The sequence below is a fragment of the Zalophus californianus genome, chromosome 10 (assembly GCF_009762305.2).
Source record: "Zalophus californianus isolate mZalCal1 chromosome 10, mZalCal1.pri.v2, whole genome shotgun sequence".
In the NCBI taxonomy this organism is placed as follows: Eukaryota; Metazoa; Chordata; class Mammalia; order Carnivora; family Otariidae; genus Zalophus; species Zalophus californianus.
Genome location: NC_045604.1, coordinates 43,242,759 through 43,264,292, shown reverse-complemented (window position 1 = coordinate 43,264,292; position 21,534 = coordinate 43,242,759). Strand labels below are relative to the sequence as shown.

General features: G+C 39.7%; 2 protein-coding genes across 5 annotated transcripts in view; both read right to left on the bottom strand.

The window, feature by feature from the left end:
• Positions 1-11,567, bottom strand: part of RGSL1 (regulator of G protein signaling like 1) — a 103,449-nt gene extending 91,882 nt beyond the window's left edge. For 2 of the 4 annotated variants that reach the window (XM_027610430.2, XM_027610429.2), the window contains exons 1-3: positions 11,505-11,567; positions 8,201-8,283; positions 4,611-4,685 (exon numbers count right to left, since the gene is read on the bottom strand). In XM_027610430.2, coding sequence (XP_027466231.1) covers positions 4,611-4,685; positions 8,201-8,283; positions 11,505-11,517 — 171 coding nt within the window. In that variant the 5' untranslated portion in view covers positions 11,518-11,567. Of the gene's footprint in view, positions 1-4,610; positions 4,686-8,200; positions 8,284-11,504 lie in introns of those variants that run through there. The other 2 variants (XM_027610432.2, XM_027610431.2) reach the window with 2 other exon arrangements.
• An 8,530-nt stretch (positions 11,568-20,097) lies between these two features.
• Positions 20,098-21,263, bottom strand: LOC113932048 (transmembrane epididymal protein 1-like). The gene has a single exon (XM_027610438.1). It carries the CDS (start codon positions 21,237-21,239, stop codon positions 20,466-20,468), a length of 774 nt encoding a protein of 257 aa, XP_027466239.1. The 5' UTR covers positions 21,240-21,263; the 3' UTR covers positions 20,098-20,465.
• Between the last annotated feature and the right edge of the window lie 271 nt (positions 21,264-21,534).

Sequence of the window (21,534 nt, the reverse complement as noted above, 5' to 3'; positions counted from 1 at the left end):
TTTCTTTGCTTTTGTCATTAATTGCCTTATATAATCGGCTGCTCCCATGTTAGGGGTATAGATATTTACAATTGTTAGATCTTCTTGTTGGATAGACCCTTTAAGTAGGATATAGTGTCCTTCCTCATCTCTTATTACAGTCTTTGTTTTATAATCTAATTTGTCTGATAGAAGGATTGCCACCCCAGCTTTGTTTTGGTGTCCATTAGCATGGTAAATCGTTTTCTACCCCCTCACTTTCAATGTGGGGGTGTCTTTGGGTCTAAAATGAGTCTCTTGCAGACAGCATATTGGTGGGTCTTTTTTTTTTATCCAATCTGATAGCCTGTGTCTTTTGATTGGGGCATTTAGCCCATTTACAGTCAGGGTAACTATTGAAAGATATGAATTTAGTGCCATTGTATTGCCTGTAAGGTGACTGTGACTGTATATTGTCTGTGTTCCTTTCGGATCTATGTTGCTTTTAGGTTCTCTCTTTGCTTAGAGGACCCCTTTCAATATTTCTTGGAGGGCTGGTTTTGTGTCTGTGAATTCCTTTAGTTTTTGTTTTTCCTGGAAGCTTTTTATCTCTCCTTCTATTTTCAATGACAGCCTAGCTGGATATAGTATTCTTGGCTGCATATTTTTCTCGTTTAGTGCTCTGAAGATATCATGCCAGTGCTTTCTGGCCTGCCAGGTCTCTGTGGATAGGTCTGTTGCCAATCTAATGTTTCTACCATTGTAGGTTACATATCTCTTCTCCTGAGCTGCTTTCAGGATTTTCTCTTTGTCTCTGAGACTCCTAAGTTTTACTATTAGATGTCGGGGTGTTGACCTATTTTTCTTGATTTTGAGAGGGGTTCTCCGTGCCTCCTGGATTTTGATGCCTGTTTCCTTCCCCAAATTAGGGAAGTTCTCTGCTATAACTGGCTCCAATATACCTTCTGCCCCTCTCTCTCTTTCTTCTTCTTCTGGGATCCCAATTATTCCCATGTTGTTTCATCTTATCGTATCGCTTATCTCTTGAATTCTGCCCTCCTGATCCAGTAGTTGTTTATCTCTTTTTCTCAGCTTCTTTATTTTCCATCATTTTGTCTTCTAGATCACTAATTCTCTCTTCTGCCTCATTTATCCTAGCAGCTAGATTCCCCCATTTTTGATCGCACCTCATTAATAGCATTTTTGATTTTGACTTGGTTAGATTTTAGTTCATTTCTCCAAAAAAGGTTTCTGTAATAACTTCCATGCTTTTTTCATGCCCAGCTAGTATCTTTAAAATCATCATTCTGAACTCTAGTTCTGATATCTTACTAATGTCCATATTGATTAGGTCCCTGGCAGTCGGTACTGCCTCTTGTTCTTTTTGTTGAGGTGATTTTTTTCTGTCTTGTCATTTTATCCAGAGGAGAATAGATGAATGAGAGTACAAAATGCTAACAGGGTAACAACGTCCCCAGAAAATATACACTAAACTATGCAGAAAAGACCTGAAACCGGGGGAAAAGAAAGGGAAAGAAAGAAAAAAGAAAAAGAAAAAGGTAAAAACAAAGAAAAACAAAACAAAGCAAAAAAACCCAGAATATGATCAAATATAATCAAGCTGGTGCATAGATCAGTGCCACACACTAGATTTTGGGCGTATTTTGGTCTGTTAGAAGAAAGTGCCTCCCAAAATTTTAAAGACAGAAAATATATATATACACCAAAATATATAAATATATATATATCAAAAATAAGGGTAGCTACTACGAAGGGATAAAATATGACTCTAAAAGTGAGAAATAAAAAATATTTTTTTAAAAAGGGATTGATAAGATATTGGTTGAAAACGGGAAAAAGAAAAATTCAAAAAAGAAAAGACAGTTAATAAAAATTTAATTTTGAAGGACTAAAGAATCATGGGGAAAACGCCATGAATTCTATGTGCAGTATTCCCCTAGCGCTGGAGTTCTGCCGTTCTCATTGATCAGTAAACTTGGTCTTGGCTGGCTGTTCTTGCTGATCTTCTGAGGGAGGGGCCTGTTGCCATGGTTCCCAAATGTCTTTGCCAGAGGCGGTTTACCCCGCCCTTGCCGGGGCGGGGCTAAATAATCTGCTCAGTTTGCTGTCGGGAACTTTTGTTCCCTGCAAGCTTTCCGTACAGCTTCGGAGGCCGAGAGTGAAAATGGTGGCCTCCCAATCTCTGCCCTGGAGGAGCCGAGAGCTCGGGGGCCCACCTCCTCAGTGCGGCCCCAGAGAAAAGCAGTCAATCACTCCCATCTCCCTAGTCTCCAGCCGTGCTCCGTGCTCACCTGGCCTGCGACTGAGCGTTTCTATCTCTCGCACCCGACCCATGTGGCATCTCCAAACCCAGCAGATCCCTGCAGTGTACTCCCATGCTGCTCCTCCTGGGAGAGGAAGGGGTGTCCCCGGATCTGCCACTTTTTGGGTCCCTGCTGGAGGAGCAGTGGCCCAACTATGCCGTGGATCACGGTTTACGGCAACCCTGAGCTGAGAGCCCACTCCTTGGCAGCCTGCTTCCCTGCTCCGATACATGGGAGCTCTGCCGCACTTAGGCATGCATGGTCTTTCTGTGACCCCAAGGGACGTGAGACCACATTGTCCTGCGAGGGTTCCATCCCCTGCTTAGCCACTGGAGCGATGTCCCTCAGCGGAGCTGACTTCTAAAAGTTCTGATTTTGTGCTCCACGGCTCTATCACTTGCCAGAAGCAGCCGACAGAGGCCCCTTCCCCCGCCGTCTATCCTCCCGAATATCACCTCGGATTCCCTTCTCCACACGTCCTACCTTCCAGAAAGTGGTTGCTTTTCTGTTCAGAGAGTTGTTGCTATTCTTTTCTTTGATCTCCTGTTGAGTTTGTAGGTGTTCAGAATGGTTTGATCCCTATCCAGCTGAATTCCTGAGACCAGATGAAATCCAGGTCTCCTACTCCTCCGCCATCTTGCTCCCAACCATTGGATGCCTTCTATTTTTTTATCTGATTGCTGTGGTTAGGATTTCCAGTTCTGTGTTAACTAAAAGTGGTAAGAGTGGACATTCTTGTCTTATTTCTGATCTTAGAGGAAAAGCTCTCAATTTTTCATCATCAAGTATAATGTTAGCTGTGGGTTTGTCATATATGGCCTTTATTATGTTGAGGTATGTTCCTTTTAAACCATCTTCATTGAGAGTTTTTATCATGAATGGATGTTGAATTTTGTCAAATGTGTTTTCTGCATCTATTAAGATTATCATATGATTTTTATCCTTCATTTTGTTAATGTGTTATATCATGTTGATTGATTTGCAAACACTGAACCATTCTTGCATCCACAAAATAAATCCCACTTCATCTTAGTAAATGATTCTTTTAATGTATTGCTGATTTTAGTTTGCTAATATTTTGTTGAGTTTTGCATTTATGTTCATCAGAGATATTGGCCTGTAGTTCTCCCTTTTTGTAGTGTCTTTGTCTAGTTTTGGTATCAGGGTAATGCTGGCTTTATAGAAGGTATTTGGAAACTTTCCTTCTTCTATTTCTTAGAATAGTTTGAGGAGAATAGATACTAATTCTTCTTTAAACATTTGGTAGCATTCACCTGTGAATCCATCTGATTCTGGTCTTTGATTTGTTGGAAATTTTCTGATCACCAATTCAATTTTATTACTAGTAATTATTCTGTTCAGATTTTCTATTTATACCTGATTCATTTTTGGAAAATGTATGTTTCTATGAATATTTCCATTTCTTCTGGGTTGTCCAATTTTTTGGCATATAATTTTTCATAGTAGTCTCATAATTCTTTGTATTTCTGTGGTGTTGGTGGTTATTTCTTCTCTTTCAAGAAAATAAAGATTTTGAGTTTTGGGGTTTTCCTAGGGAAATCAAATATAAGAATCAGAGGGGAGTGTCTTTCTAAGCTCTCCAGGTTTCAGAGAAAAACAAAATCTTGTTGTGAGTATGGCTTAGTGATCTTTCTGATCCCACATGCCACTGGTACAGCATGCTGAAGTTATTGGTAAGTCTAAGGTGTATGTAGTGGAAAAGGAGAACAGGAAGGGAGAAAAGGAGAAGAGAAAGACAGTAGGAAACATATAAAGGAAAAGGAAAACATATAAAGAGATAAGAAGATTGGGAGAAAGACATGTTTCTGAAGGAGAATCGTAGGGTGGGCATTAGGAATTGCAGAGTGGCACCTTACCTTAGCTATAATTTATAATGCAAATAATCACTGTGGCCAATGTGGCCAATGGGCTGCCACTTCCTATCCTGCACCCATGGCAGGCATTGACAATCAATTCTCAGACTTTTTCTTGATTAGGTACGGCTCGAGAGTTCTAAATGGTGTTCCAAACATTTGCTACCCAATTATCACAGTGGACATGAAAGATGGATATCATTTGCTGACCATAGACTAGATTATAGAGGAGATAATTTACCAGCAATTGTCGCCCAAGTGGTAAAAACACAAAAAGGAGAAATGTCTACTTGGCTTGATGCTGTTTGTAAGGTCCTGCTTACCTGCTTTAGAGTTTCTTCCAGAGTCACCCTCTGGGCTTCCTCTTCCTTTTATCTCTCCATCTCTCAATCCACACTTCAAATTTAGCTCCCTCTCTCCCCATCCCAAATGCTCTGCCATTCAAGAATCTTACCAAGTCATAAGGTATTTCTGGCCACAAGCTCCACTGTGAATTGTCAACAGTATAAAATGGTGTCTGACCAAAGACCTGCAAAAGAAAGCTAAGAAATAGCCAAAGAGGTAGAGCTTCTCTTCACAAATATGTTACACTCCAATGGTAGCCACAAGGGAAGGGGGTTCCATTGATTTCCTATTTTAAGGGACATTAACTCTTAAATTCATTCCCCTAAATAAACTTGCCTTGCAGAAAAACACCCAAAGTAGACTAAACTGCAAGATTCATCAATCTTTTGGGTCTGCCCTGTCCCAACCTGGGAGTTATCTTGACTGTGTATAAAGGCCAAAGCCCATGATATTAAAAGGTATTTACTTTTGCATTGAATTATTAATTTCATTTTTTTAAGATTTATTTATTTGAGAGAGAAAGAGAGAGAAAAAACGAGCAGGGGAAGGGGTAGAGTGAGAAACAGAATCCTCAAGTGGACTCCCCAGTGAGTGCAGAGCCTGATGCAGGGCTCGATCCCAGGACCCTGAGATCATGACCTGAGACAAAAACAAGAGTCGGACACTCAACCGATGAGCCACCCAGGCTCCCTGCATTATTCATTTCTGCATGGATTTAGAGAGTTAGAGCAAAGACTTGAAGCCTTTTTATGAAGAGAAACAGTTTTGGATTGGCCTAAACTCTTGAACTGGAGAAAGTAGAGGGGCCTAAGGATGAGGATTAGGGGTACAAATTACTTAGTGGGGTCATTAAGAGTGTCCAAAATTGATAGATAGTTCTATGTTACTGTCCTGGAGAAGGGACTGTGACCCAGGCAACCAGCTTTGAGACTAATGGGCAAGGGCTTCTGTGTTTACAGATATCTAAGCTTAGCAGTCTCAACATAGGCACCAACATGTCTCAAAGTATCCCCAATCATTTGTGATAAACTAGAAGGGCTGAAGCCCCAAGTCCTGGCTGCACTTTTAGCACATTATGTCAGCCTGACCATTTCCCCAAGACTATCAGCCGCATATTTTGTCAGTCTGAGGCCCTCTCCTTTTCTCCCCTTTGTCCTTGACTATGAGATATAAAAGGAAGGCAATGGTACTGATTGTTTACAAATATCAACCTGTGAAGGAGGCTCAGTCCTTAGTGATCACTCTCTGCTCAGCACTCGGGGTTTGACATGACACGCCCTGCCCAGCATGTGAAGTTGTCTTTATGAGATGTATGGTAGGGCTATGTAGTCATGAGATTATGTGGGAGTAGTGCATGGAAGCAGTTTCACCATGTGACATTTGTACCACAGAGGGCATTAGGCTGATGCCAGGTATATACATGCCAGGTATAGAGCCTCAGAACCTGGTCAGATCCCAGAACTTCCCCAGACTTGCCATGTGTTCTTAGTCAAGTCATTTAATTTCTGAGATCCATCTGTAAGAAGGGAATGGTGTCCATCTCACAGGGTGATTATAGAAATTAAATGGTCAAAATTTATAAGTTGACAGTGGTATTCAGCGTGAACTAATACTATCTCTCTAAATAGACCACAGCTGCCTAAATGGCCAAAACTTTCTCACATTCTTGGCTGGGATTCTACTTCCCACCTCATTCTCACCATTTCTAGAACATTATTGTAGACTACATAAATTGTGTTGATGAATTAACTAACGAAAATGCCTCAAGATTACTTCTGTAACCTTTCATTAAGACAGTGATACCACCTTCCACCCAGGCACCTGACTCCTCCCCTCGTTACCACCTCTCACCAACATTCAAACAGTGACAAATCCAATATTTTTCTTTGTAAAAAAAAAAAAAAAAATCTCTCTTATTTGTTCCATTCTCTTCATTCTCTTGCCTTTAGGCCCCCATCACTGAAATAATCTCCTAACTGGTCTCCCTGTCTCCACCATGATCCACCTGACAGCCCAACCTATGGTCAGACTTCTGCAGAAATAATTTCCCCAAATGAAAGTCTGATCATGTTACTTCTTTACTTGAAGCCCTTCGATGGCTGTCTAGTACCTTCAGGATGATGCTCTCAGAGTCTATCTATGCAGTTTTGTCTCTTGCTATGTCTGCCTCTCACAACTTTTTCTTCAGCCTGCCTTAGTTGCTTAGAGTTTCTCCCCAGGTGCCATAGGATTATTTTCCCTGGTGCCTTTACTTACTCTATTCTGTTTGTAAGGCTTCTGCTTCTTAATACTCAAACCCTCCCCCACCTCCGTCTTTTCCTCCTACCTCTTTATCCATATTTTTCTCATTTTCTTCCCCAGTCAATTGTCAAATATGTTGTCTTCTTTAAAAACTTGGCTTGTATCACCTATTCATTGAAGCCTTTCCTGACCTATGAGGTAGGAGTGGCCTCTCCAGCTCTGATGCACTTATACTCTTGCTGCCTTCTAAACACTCCTATCATGTCACCCAGAAACCTTTTTGCACTCACCTTAAATACTACTTTCTCTCATTAGACTGGGAATTCTTTGAGAACAGGGATGGCATCATTAATATCTGCATCCCCAGTACCAAGCCCACTGGCTCGCACAAAGTAACTACCCAATAAATGTTTGTGAGGTAGTATAAAGTGTTCTTCCCCCAATTGTATGAATTTCACCTTTTAATAGGTAGTTTTCCATGGAAAAGGACACACTGAGTCACAAATTATAAGGCACCAACCTTAAGATATAACCAGAAACTTAAACCAAAAAAGATATGGAATCAGTCTAGGTTTGGATCTAAGAATATTTTGATGTTTGAGATTTTAGTTGCACAGGTTAAGAAAATACATGTTTGGTTTCAGGCAACAGCTCAAAAAGTGCTAGGTGCCAAACAGTTGGTAAGAAGAATAGAGCAAAATAAATAATCCAAGGTCCTTCTCCTGCAGGAATTCACATTCTCACAATTAAGTGGGAGAGACAACACCCATATAACACAAGAGGGTTGGAAAGTGCCAAGGGGCACAGAGGCAGGGAGAAATCAATTCTGGTTAGGAGAAGATAGGAATTTCTCAAAAACAGGATTTAAGTAGAGATTTGAAAAATGGTTAAGACTTTGGTAGGTGGAGGGGTGCCTGGTGGCTCAGTCAGTTAAGCGTCTGCCTTCAGCTCAGGTCATGATCCTGGGATCAAGCCCAGCATGGGGCTCCCTACCCAGAGGGAAGTCTACTTGTTCTTCTCCCTCTGCCCCTCCCCCACTCATGCTCTCCCTCTCTCTCTCAAATGAATAAAATCTTAAAAAAAAGAAAAGACTTTGGTAGGTGGAATTATAAAAACTAACAACACAGCCAAGAAGGGGTGCAGAGGTGAAAGAATGCCAGGTGTACTCGATGAGGGTACAGTTGCTGTCACTGCAGATCTGAGTAGCAGCAGAGGGTGTGATGGGAAATAACCGGACAGGCAAGGGCAATCAAGGAAGCTGAGGATTTGGGATTTATCTGTAACGCGAAGCTCCTAGAGATTTTAAAGGAGATTCAGGTTCCTATTTATTTGCTCAAATTTAAATAGTTTTGAGTTAGTAGCAGTTTATTTATTTATTTTTTTTAATGTACTCAGCTCTGTGAGATTCACTATTTGACTGTTGATGAAACATTTGAATTTAATTCTGGGAATACTTACCGGAAGAGAAAGAAATGTGTTGAAAAAATCAGCAAAGATTTCATCCTCTAGCAGAATTATAAGATTTGTAGAACCGATTATCTCTATATAGGGAGAAAAAAAAAACCAAAACACCCCATGAACTAGGGTTGCATTCAGGATGAGAAAATGAAGCAATAGGATGGATTATTTCACATGGCCAAATCTCAGCATTTGATGACCTTTAGGGTCATCTATCTTGATTTTTCCCTCTGCAATACCACTCTGCAATATCACTCTGCTTAAACACTCCTAGCTGTGGGGACCTCACAGACTTACAGGGCTACCATTCCATTTATGAAGAAATGAAATTGTTAGGAAGATTTTCCTACTATAAAGTGCCTTCTTTTATCTTCTTTCCATTTGTAGAAATTCTGCCTTCTGAAGCTCAACAGAATTCATCTAAGTCCTCTTAAGTGGGTCGATGCTCCCATATTTATAAAAACATCTCAACCTTCTGTCCACCTCCAACCCCTCTGGCTAGTCAGTCACTAAGCCATTCTTCAGCCATTCCTCACATGGCCTCCTTTCTACCTGGGTCCTCCCTCTCTGGCTAGAGTGGCACCCACAACTCAAATACTCTGCATGCTTCCCAGGGAAGAGCATAAACAACTTTGCCCATTTATATGTTCTATTAGTGTGGCCCAAAATAGGATTAGCTTTGGGTACTCTCACATTATACTATTAACTCCACTATCCTTTATTTATGCAGTCACTTTTCAGAAACCAAGGGCAGGAATTTACATTTATTCCATTTGAATTTCCACGTGTTGATTTGGGCCCAACAAGAACTTTTTTGAATACTGATTTGGTCATGCAAAGTATTTATTACTCTTTTCAGGGCTGATCATTGTGTAGCAGAATTTAATCTGAGGAGATGAATGTTGAATGTCACGAAGCCAAGCATAGAGACCACAGGTGGACTAGGTGCCCCCCCCAAAGTTTGCTCTAACTCACTCTCTATGCTCTTTAATGCACAATATTCAACTAGTGAATAATCCAGTTGTTTTATCAATGCCCAGCATTTTTCTACCAGACCCAAAGTTTATAATGAAAGACTTGTAAAATGAGCAACATAAATACTATATTAGTCCTATCTCTCAGTCTAGTTAAATGTCTGGTGAGAATAGTAAGTGCCACTCACAATTGTTAGAGTGTAGTTATGATAATATAAGAAAACTGAACAGTCCCCTCATCATTTTTCATGATGATGGTAGTTATTGTCTTTGTATAATAGAAATAGGAACCCAGACAATTAAACACTATTGTAACAGAGCTGATGTCAGTTTTTGCCCTTTGCTACACAGATGCCTCTGCTCTTCTTTTTAGAAGCATTCCCCGATCTCTTTCATATATTCCACATGAATGATTCCAAAACATATGTTTTGAGTCCAGACTTTTCCTTGGCTCTAGTTCTAAATATCAAATGAGCTATGGGACATCTCTCCATGGACATCTACCAGCACTTTTTTTTTTTTTTTTTGCCTTTTTTAAAAATTTTATTTTATTATGTTAATCACCATACATTACATCATTAGTTTTTGATGTAGTGTTCCATGATTCATTGTTTGTGTATAACACCCAGTGCTCCATGCAGTACATGCCCTCTTTAATACCCATCACCAGGCTAACCCATCCCCCCACCCCCCTCCCCTCTAGAACCCTCAGTTTGTTTTTCAGAGTCCATCATCTCTCATGTCTACCAGCACTTCTATCTCAACATTTTCAAAGCTGATCTGATCATTTTGCTTCCTAACCTAATCTTTTTCCTATATTCCCAGTCTCAATCACTAGAACCACCACTCTTCCAATCGTCTAAATCAGAATCCTGAAAATCATCTTTGATTACCCCCTTGTTCTGTTTCTCTTCCTCTCAAACACTCCCATATGCAATGGAGGACCATGTTATGTGGTCTCTCCTCCTACATATCTCTGGACTCTATCCTCTCATCTCCATCCATTAAGTCACTGTCTTTTTTCAGGTCCTATCATCTCTCACCTAATGGTCTCCCTATTTTTCCTTTCCAAGCACTTTCCACACACGGCCACCATAGTCTTCTAATGCTGTTATTGTTAAAGCCCTTCAAAGACTATTCACTGTCCTACAGAATCTAAAGCTTCACCAGATCTGACTTTTGGGTTGTGTGCCAACACCACCTCCTACCGCACCATACCATGCTTCCTCCTGTTTGCCAGCCAAGATATTGCTCTTTCCTGCACATGCTATACACTCTCACTTCCAACCTCCATATCTTTGTTCCTGCATTCCCATCACTTAAAATGTCTTCTCAACCCATCTCCTTAGCACATCACTAGTCATCTCTCAAGAACTGGTTTACATATGATCTTCTTGGTGAACCAAGCACGGTAGAATCTACCACGATGGTAAAATCAATCACTACTCCCCTGCACCATTATTTACATCTCCCATAATTACAATGAACAAGTCACTGTTTTCTTCCATTGATGTATCATCTGTCTTCCTCAATAGACTGAGCTCTCTGAGATGAGGAACTTTGTCTTTTCACCTTTCTTTCCCTAGACACTAAAATTGCTTACATAATATCTGAATTCTATAAAAGTTGAACAAATTGTTCTTTCAAGAGTTCTTCAATCTTTTGAGCTTTTGTTCAATTGTTGGTTTGTCATTCATAGAGCCTGGCAGGGATTTTTTTAATAAGATTATTGAGACAATCTGAATGCAGGAAAGTAGGGTTTGCAGAAATTTCCCAATTGATTGTGTTCCATAGCTATACACACTGTTGGTGACAAGGGGCTTCACTGTGACAGAATTTGCCATTAATAAGATAGTCTTAATGGGGTATAGCAACAAGGCTTTCCACATCTTCCCTTTCCCTATCCTACTATGTATTCATTCCTGTGTTTCCATTATCACCTGTTCTGCCTTGAAACTTCCTAATAATTTGGGCAGGCCTTCAACATTCACACCATACAATAAAAATACTGATTTGGGAACAAAAGAAATCATTGACCCCAAACCTCATGCTAGCCCTCTCCCTGGAGGAGACATGGCACATGATAGCCCAATCTGCATTTTTCTTTCTCCTTCTTAGTTGCCTTGTTGTTTTATGAATGGGGCTCTGTCCTATTCTTAAAGATCAGGTGGCATAAAGTGGGGGTGGGAGGTGGGAAGGAGAAGAAGAGAAAAAGAAAACAAAGGGCATGAAACATAAAAGCCACATGTGGTTTAAGACCTGGCAGGTGAGAGGTTTGCCTTATGGAAGAGGAGCTAAAACCCTCGGAAACATCCCTTTTAGATACTCACCAGCATTGCTCATGTTGCCATGCTTTCCCTGCCACTGTGATTGATTAGGAGGCAGAATTTTAGCCCCCAGTCAACAGAACTCCACCCCTTGTGAACGCGCAGTGACATCCCCTCCAAGGGGTTCCAGATTCTATCAGGAAGTGGCCTCTTTATCTCTGGTGTAGACCTCAGTCTGAAGATGTCTTCGTTACTGATCTCCTGGATCTCCTGGAAGGTACCAGACTCTTCCTATACTTAGGCTTTTAGTCCATACTATTTTGTGTGCACTGATAGGTTCTTTATAAATTGTTTTCCAATTATATAGATCCCGAGTTTTAGTTCTGTCTCTTTTAATGTGACTCTATGCTTCAGGGAAGCAAAGATCTATTCATTTATTTCTAATGTGTCTTTTGTATCTAATATCCTTCTAGAAATTTAACAGGTATTCAGTGAATGTTTAATGACTTATCTTTCAGATAAGCTGGCAAATTCAACCAAATATCCAAGTGTGTTTTCCACACTCTCTCCTCTTTCCCAGATAGTTTCTCCTCTGGCTATGGGTTACTTCATAATCCATTGGCTTTGAAAAGAAATAGAATAAACATTCGTTGAATATCTTCCATGAGGAAGAACCTAGGCTAGGTATTTATACTTTGTTCTCATTCAATTCTTAACCCCACAAAATAGAGGTTATTACCTCCCTTTCACTGAAAGATAGTAAGTACAACACAGATTTTAGTCTGCCCATTTGATGCAAGAGCCCATGTTATTTCAATATGCTAGTAAATCATACCTACTTTTCACATAAAAATGCATTTGAATGGACTTAAAAATAAGCCCCTTGGACTTCCTCACAATGATCTATTTTTCTGTATCATTCCTCCTAACACTTCTTGGGTGTATCTTTCCATGTTTAATTAGACTTTCTTTCCTGCAGATGTTACAAAAGAAGTAAACTGTATCTCCAAATCTATATGGAAAGGAGATACTTAGAAAAAGTAATCCCGTATATCTAATAATTTACCAGAATATTGAAACAAAGCCATTTAACATTTTCATCAAATCATAGCATAGGCAACAACTGGAGATTTTCTGTGACCAATTTTGACCCCAAAGTTTCTAATCCTGACCAGTCCCCCATTCTTCTAGACCAATCACGCCAGAAAAGACAGAAGTAAGCAAGAGGCAATATGGGGAAGAAGCTATATTTATTTGTCTTCCATTTTAACTTTTCTCAAGATGGTATAAAGTTTTTCAACTGTAAACTAGGCCAGGCCTGCTTATGCACTATCATGACCAATTCAAAGAAAAGAGCAGAACACTTTATCCACATAGAAATGGTCCTAGAAATGAAGAACAATCATAAATGAAAAGAAAGGAGAAAGAAGAATTTTCTAGAATATTTCCAGTTTACCAAGGTTTAAAATGTTTGTTGCAAGTTGTTGCAAGTTGGAGCATAAGTTTGCTCACAGAGAACAACTTGTGGTAAGATAAATGTTTAGAATAGCTTAATACGGAAATTAGATTTTGTTACTCATTTTTTTATTGCCTTAAATGGGTTTGAAGATTAAGATCTTGTTCATTTCAAGGATAGTTAACTCATTTTTGGGTAGTCCAGGATTTGGGTCTGATTTACCACATTTGGATCTTTCCTTGCACTGTCCTGGGATACCTGTAAATTAGCCCAAAGAAGGTCCTGAACACTGAGTGGGGTCAGGAGAAAGTATGTTTAGTAGGGTTTTCTGCTGTTTTGTATTGGTCACTCAGTTTCTGACCACTTGTCCTATTTGGATGAATCTTTCTGCCCTGGCAGAAAGGACACGACACCTGCCCTAGACTCCACCCAGAACTTTTCATCTCAGAGGCATGACTCAAAATCTGAGAGGCAGTGAGAGACTATTTTTGATGGTGCCTATGAAAACCAATGCTCAATGGTAGGGTGCCAGCAGCAGTGGCACACTGTGAATGGCCACAAATGCTGAAAGGAGATGCTCTACTTGAAAATGAGCTTTGAAGGATGCCTGGGTGTCTCTGTTGGTTAAGCATCTGTCTTCGGCTCAGGTCATGATCCCAGAGTCCTGGGATCAGGCCCCGCAATGGGCTCCACACTCAGTGGGGAGCCTGCTTCTCCCTCTGCCTCTGCTTCCCCTGCTTGTGCTCTCTCTCTCTGATAAATAAAATCTTTTAAAAAAAAAGAAAATGAGCTTTGCTTTAAATGGGAGGTGGTGCTTACCACCAATGACAAAATATATTGGGTACCCAAAATATATTGGGTATATACTGACAAAATATATGTGGGTATCATAATAGCAGCTATGGCAATGTGGGTATCAGAATGATCTAACCCACAGATTCTTTGTGATGGCTATTGATCAGAGGATCCCTTGGAAAAATGTGTGGGTATGCCATTAGGATTCTACTTCAGAACATAAGCTCCATGATGACAGGGATTTTGGGCTGTTTAATTTAATGATGCATCCCAAACTAGTGCAGTTTCTGTCACATGGAAGTACTCAATAAATATTTTGTGAAGTGAATGAATTAACATAAATAGGACACTATAATTAATATAAAAATGAGCCATCACAGTGGAATATTGGGTCCCTCATTCAATTTTCAGTCCTGAGTCAGACACAGGAGTTTTAAGTAAAAAGAAAGCATTTTTGCCCTTTAGGAAGAACTTTTGCAATATTTTCTCAAGAAATTACTGTGAATCTCTTTCCTAATCTTTGCTCAAGGGATGTGCTGCCATTTCCAGGGTAAAGATACATTGGGGTAAAGGAGACACCCAGAGCTTTGGGAAATCATTGCATTGTAGATCGGACCCAGCACACAGCCACTAAGTATCAGAGCTGAGATGTGAACTCCAATCTATCTAATTAAAAAATTTCCTGTATTTGCTGGACAATAATAATCATCTTGGGGCACTTGTAAAATATATGGATTCCTGAGCCCCACCCCTGCCCTTCTAAATCAGAATTATCAGAAGAAGGACCTGGTAATGTACAAGTACCCCAGATGATTCTTATTATCACACAAGTTTGTGTGATAATATCTGATTCCCTTCCCTTTCAGCAACTAGAAGGTCTTGAAGGGTCAGGGATCAAGCATTTCAAGCCTGTAACCCGTGATGTTGGCTTTTAGTCCTTGCCATTGTTGGAGTGACAACACTCCATTAAGTTGTTAATGGCTCTAGTAGTTAACCTCTGGGCTGTGAGGAAGATGGTGGATCAGTGATAAGGAGTAGAGAATGCCTGCACACAGCTTCACTGAAGATAAGTCTGAAAGCACACTGTGTTAAGGAATGTGGGTATGTATCAGTGTCATATATGGCATTCTTTTAGGAAGAGACTGAAAGTTTTTTTTGTTTTTTTTTTTGCCCAGGTTGTGATAGCTCTTTTCCAAAGAACATGATAAGGAATAGATGAGATTAGTAAACCATCCAGAGCTTCATCCTGATCTCTCTTAAGATGTGTGTGTGTGTGTGTGTGTGTGTGTATGTGTGTATTATATTGATTAACAAATGAGGTAGTTGATAATTGATTGTCATATGATAGGCTACTAACTCATCTTGGAACACAAAACATCAAGATGTAATGAATCTCTTCACTTTAAAAATCAAAATCACTTTAAAAAAGAGTATTTGCTGGGTGATGGGTATTAAGGAGGGCACGTACTGCATGGAGCACTGGGTGTTATACAAAAACAATGGATCGTGGATCACCACATCAAAAACTAATGATGTATTGTATGGTGACTAACATAACATAATAAAATTTAAAAAAAAGAATATTTGGTCTTTACATATACTAAAGAAAGCATAAAACTTTTTCAAATGTATATGATATATTTTTGGTGGTTCGTTATTAACATTCCTTCCAGCTTCCAAAGTTCTTCTCTTTTATGGGACAACAAGGGTTTTTAGATATGACATGCTTCCCAACCTAGAACTTTTCAAGTCTTTTAACCGTCTCTTGAGTATGACACTGAATGACTCTCTTCTCTGTCACTTTTGGCGAAATTATTAGGGTTTATAGAGGTGATGGTGTTTCATCTGAATATTCACTTCCTATGAGAAGAGAGCAGAGAAATGGAAGAATTGTTTAATAAGATAAAAAAGTGGCTGACAGCCCTTTAGAGAAAGGGAATTCAAGCCTCTTGTAGGCTGATGTTTTCAGTGAACAGAGTGTCCAGGAGATATTACTTGTCAAAATAATATTAATTAGTTTACAAAACCCTTGGAAGCTGAGTTTAGTGATTCAAAAGTCACAAGGTTGGAGAGGATGGAGTCATCCGGAAAGGGACTTAAGTAAGGTTGTTAAACAAATAGAAAGCTGGATGACAATAAATTGGAATAGCTGCCCCCTTGCAATCTGTTCTCTCAAACTGGCATCCTATTTTAACAGTAGGAAAAGAAATCACAATAATTAGGAATTGGATGAACTCAGCTGAAAGGAAATGGTATAGAGGCAGTGGTACTCCACATCCTGTAGTGCCCAGCAGTAGTAGGTGCTGGATAATGTTTGTTCAGTTCAGCTGAGAAGTGGATGTGAAGGCAATATGGAAAGCTTGAAGTCCTGCACAAAAATAAAGACCTAAAAATTGTGATTGAGGAATGGGGACACTGAAAGAGGGTGAGGGAGAGACAAAGCAAATAACATAGAGTCATTGTCCCACTGTTAACTTACAAAAGCTTTAGATATAATATTGATAGACAATAGACTTCTCAGCAAACTGTGCTTTATGATTCAGAACTTTGTGTTCGTTGCTACTCCTTGTTAGCTACCTAAGGAAAAGATACAGCATGTAGAATTTAGATCTTATTCCTAACGGTTGCCATCTTTGCTGATGTAATAGATTTCAATCAAAGACTTCAGAATGGTGGTCAATGCAATACACGTAAGTTTTAAAGTCAAAGGAGGTGCAGTTTCATCCTAGATAAAGGGTTCGAAATGCCATTGGTACATAATAGGTCTTGGTGCAATTATCTACAGTAACACAGAAAGAGAATAAAAACTGGAAAAGTCTTCCACTAAGATACCCTATTTAGCTAACAATTCATTTTAAGGAAAGATACTGAGTTATAAGAAGTACAATCTTTTGGGACTGGTGATTAGTGAAGTCTTCGCCAAAGGCAAAAACAAAACAAAACCAACCAACCAACCAACCAAACAAACAAACAAAAAAACACACACAAAAAACAAAAAACCTCATGGATATAATCATACAAAGGGTTAGTCTTGATCCTATATTCTTTGGCCTAAAATATGTATTAAAAATTCTGAGTTTTGGACAGAGAAGCCTCAAGAAGTTGGCAACAGTAATTTTATTTTTTTTGGTTGAATGGGTAAATTTAAATTTTAAATTTCATAATATGAAATGACTAAGGAATTTTAACTAACAAAATTTGGAAATGGTATCTTTTTAGGAAAATTTGATTTATCAAATGCATGATTTCATTGAAATATAATGAACAAATGATAGCAATTTTAAATAATATTACATTTATAAATAATTTTATGTCAATTTTAAAAATTTAATAATTAGTATATTAAGTGTATGCCTAATATATTGAATGTTGATTACAATACAAGTAATTGCAATTATTTTTGTTGTTTTGGCACAATATTCCCCTTCAATTAGTAAGAGCCCATTAATAATCTTTTGCCTTCAAATTGAAAAGTAAATTATTAAACTTTTCATAAAACAATTTTATGTGGCTCTTCCTTAGCCACCCACCCTAAGGGACAGGAACTTAGTAGTTTTCTCTGTATCATTGGGCCATGAAATTCCATCCCTGGAACTGTACTGCTAAGCTTTTGTTTGCTGAGCTTTGGTGTCTGAGCATAGGAACATACAAGACCTCAGAATTTCTGCCCTGAACTGCTCTAACAAACTCCTACTTATCCATCAAAACCCAGATCAGAATTAAACCAACATTTCATCTATGTTACACCTGTACTAGATACTTTATTTACTCATTCACCAATATTTGTTGCATACCTATTATGTGATGAGCTAAACAAGAACATTTTGATTATTTTATAAAGTTGCTAAAAAAGAGTAGCCATTTCAGCTCAAAGGGCATTGTACACGGTTTTGTTTTTGCAATACACATATATCTGTATGTGTACGTGTAGATATCTATACATGTATATACCTATATACCTTATGTATCTATGTACCTGTTTCCTTTATCTTATCCACATATAATCTATATTGATTGAATTCTATGCTTATTCATGTCCACACATCTAAGTTTAACAAGAAACAGACCTTCATTATGTTTACCAGATGCCTGGATGACACTTGGTTATGTATTTTTTTGCCTTCCTCTTCATCCCTTCATTTCTTTTAAATTGATACTTCAACACCAAATGGAGAGCAAGGGCCTTTTCCAGGCTCATGTAAAGATGATGGCCTCTGGTGGACAGTGGTCAATATTACACCTTTCTCTCCACAACTCTGGGTTTTGTTGTTGTTGCTGTTGTTGTTTCCAAACTTATTTGCAGTTGGCTTTACATTCCAAAATGATTAGGATTACCTTCAGAGTGCTCATACCGACTGTGATGTGAAGAGTACAGAAAGGCCCTTTCATCCAAACACCAAGCCTGTCCATTCCACCATTACATCAGGCCTCAGTAATAATTCTTTGTGGCTTTGTAAGACCCTGCTAATCTTTATTATTTTATCTCAAAGGTACATATTGTGAGACATGAGAATATTGGGAGGCATTAATTTACTACAAGAGATGAGTTTATCAGTATCTAACAGGAGCTCAAAAGTACTCAGAAATGGATAGATCTGTCAATAGATGGCTTTGGTATCTCTCGAACTTCTATCTTTGTAGAGAGATAATATCTTGAAATATTAATATATTAATATTAGGTTTTGCTTTTCCACCCTTGTAAATAACTTTTCCCCCAACTAGTGACAGACATTCTCTCAAGATGAGGTCTGATTGTAATTGTAAAAAAAGAAGAGTCGATTTTTAGTTTAAAAAAATCCAAAATATGCTCTTAATACAAAAATAGGAGGGCTGAGTGAAGTAGAAAATAGGGGTTTCCCATATCGGTAGGGAAGAATGTAGAGGAAAAACAGATTCCCCATCTCAAGACACTAGAGGAGGTTCAACTTGGGTTCAGGACGGAGATGCTGCTAGGCTAGGCCAGGCCTGAAAAATACCCAAGGTTGTGGGGGAGAAACAAGGGGAAGGGACCCAACGGTGACAACCAGGAACAGGGAAGAACCTACAGGGAAAACTGCAGAGCTCCACTGGTCACCAGGACCAAGGAGAAGCACAGAAGCTGAACTAATGCCTAAGAAATATTTTATTTCCACCCCAGGGACCACTGTTCATTTCCAGTGGAGAGCAGCATTGTTACCTGGTTGGATATCCCACTGGTGCAAGGTGAAAGCCTTCCATGGAAAGTTGCTGCCTGCTGGTCGCATGCCATCCCGCATTCGGAGACATTGCTGACCACCATTGAAATGAGAAGCACCTCCCCCTTTTCAGTAACTCAGAATGCTCACAAGCTCCTCAAACCACAGAGTAGAAAATCTTAACAACCAGACAATAATTCACCCCTGCTACACCTGAGCTTTTAAACAAGAAAATTAACAAGGAAGATTAAGGCCAGAACCAAAGGAAGACAAGTATGTCTAGTTCTCCGAAGGACCAGAAGCAAAAGGGAAACTAGAAGGATGATGACCCCCCTAGAATCCTTGCCCCAGCCCCGCTCTGTCCTAAGCCCGGATATTATAACCATGATCAAGAGTAAGGGAAGCCTAACAGATTGTCCATATCCTGCAGACAGCAGGGAAAGAAGCATAACAGATGTCATAAAGACATTCTTTTGCAAGTTGCCAACAATTTAACTCTACTACTCAGAATTCCACCTCCCTTGACACCCAGATATAGTATTATGTGACATAACTAAATAGCCTTAAGGTAATTTTTTAACCCTTTTGAATTTTAGATTATCATCTATAAACCTACATGACAAGATAGTTGTGAGGATTAAAAAGAAAGTTTTGTGGAATAAATAATCCATTGAATTTTACTACACATGAGAAACAGGAAGGAGTGGTTCTAGGTGAATCTACTACTTGGAAATTGACTGAGGCTGATTTACCCAGGTGGAAGAATCTGACAGATTCTTCACTCAAGGAGACTGATAGATCAATTCTAGAAGCACATGGATCTTTTTGTGTCCTCACTATGTGCAAGATGTTGCTTTGTTCTTCTAGACCCCGCAGAGGAAATTGCCTTCAGGGAGTGTGGTGATGTTATCATGGTATCACATATGTCCAAACTCATCAAAATATATACATTAAATATATGCAATTGTTTGTAAATTAAGTATATCTCAATAAAGCTGAAAACAAAAGATCTCTTAGTTGGACAAATCATAATCTAAAGAAAGAATTCAACAATAGTTCTCTGAGTCCTTTATCATTAAAATAACAGTTTAGATTTAGTATAGGTATTGAAGAGATCCAGAAAGAGAAAGGGTGAGGAGGTGGTTATTATGATGGGTCAATTATTATGATGTACTAAATGTAACTAGTGGTCAGTATTATCTCTCTGAGGATATTTATAAAGACCCAAAGGCAGGATCTAGTACATTTATTTTCATGTTCTCCTGGGAGGGATGTGAAGAGTACAGAGAGGAGAAAGGCAAGGAGAACACCTTGGCTGGAGTTTAGGAGAGGGAGGGGAGGTGGGTGAAATACTTGGGGAGCTAAGAGTGAAGGTCATAGTAACATGCCTCCTGTGTTTCATTTGCCTGTCCCGGCGCACTGCTCAGCAAATGAGACTGAGATGAAGCCAGAAAAGGAAAGGGGTATGTCCATCTCAGCAGAGTCTGTTGCCTTGGTCATCTCCCTCTCTAACACTCTCCACTTCCCACAACTTCTCATCCAGGTGTTCCAGAATGTGCAGGTGATAGGAACCATTCTGGGTTTACCCAGGTTCAGACATCAACAAATGTAACAATACCACAAAAAGGAGAAGCCATAGACCCAGATCATCAAAATGGCAATGAAAGCCACATGCCAGCAGAAGAAAGTGGTGACAAATATAATGTTGTTTTTGTCATCATCCATCCATTTGTAGCCAGAAATTGGTTTGTACAGCATAAAGCCTATCTGAATCAGCCAAGAGCCTGTCATCATATAAAAAAAGGCCTTCATCACCCAAAGCTGCAGCCTATTGGGAGCCCACAGCTCTGCGATCACCACCAGCACCAGCAGGAATATGGCCTGAGTGAGCAGGATGTGAGACTGCAGCTCCACACCTTCTGAGTCCTGCATGTGAGACACCATCAGAGGCAGAAACAGACACATGCCCAGGGCTTGGGCACCTTGCTCCAGAGCAGCACACCTCTGGGGCAGCAAGTTCTGGCTCACCACATCCACACACCCGCTCAGGAAGAAGGTCATATATAGAGTGAGATGTTGCCACTGTTTGCGGTACAAAAAGTTTCTCTGATGATATATCTTGCTGATAAGTACAAACTGTCCATGTATGTTATGCAGCTCTTGGGCTGCTAAAATGAAGGCACTTAATATCTTCACCAGTCCAACATAGTATATTTGCTGCAGTCTTGCCCATTTTCCTTTGCTCCAGGGATGACGTGGCAGATACTGGACAGGGTAGTTGCATATTAAGGCCCTGGAGACTAGTCGTGCATGATAAAGCCCATAGAAGAAGAGAGACAGCCCCGGGTACAGATGACCCTCAAAGCCTCCCATGGAACTGAAGGTAGATCTGACCAAAGGTAGAGGCAAGCAGCTCAGGAATGGTCACCTCAGGTTCTAGAGTGTGGAGGGAGCTTCCTGAAGCCTACTTATATCTTCTCTCCAGCTCATTGCATCCACATACACAGGGGAAATGGTTTTGGAGGAAACCCAAACTTATGGTGGGGTGGGTGTCATGGTTTCCGTTCTGGTCTTCTGCTCTGGTTCATTGATAGCTAACCAACCATTGCCAAAGAGTGAAATAAGCATATTCTCCATCACAATGCCTGGACATCGGTAGTTCTCAGAG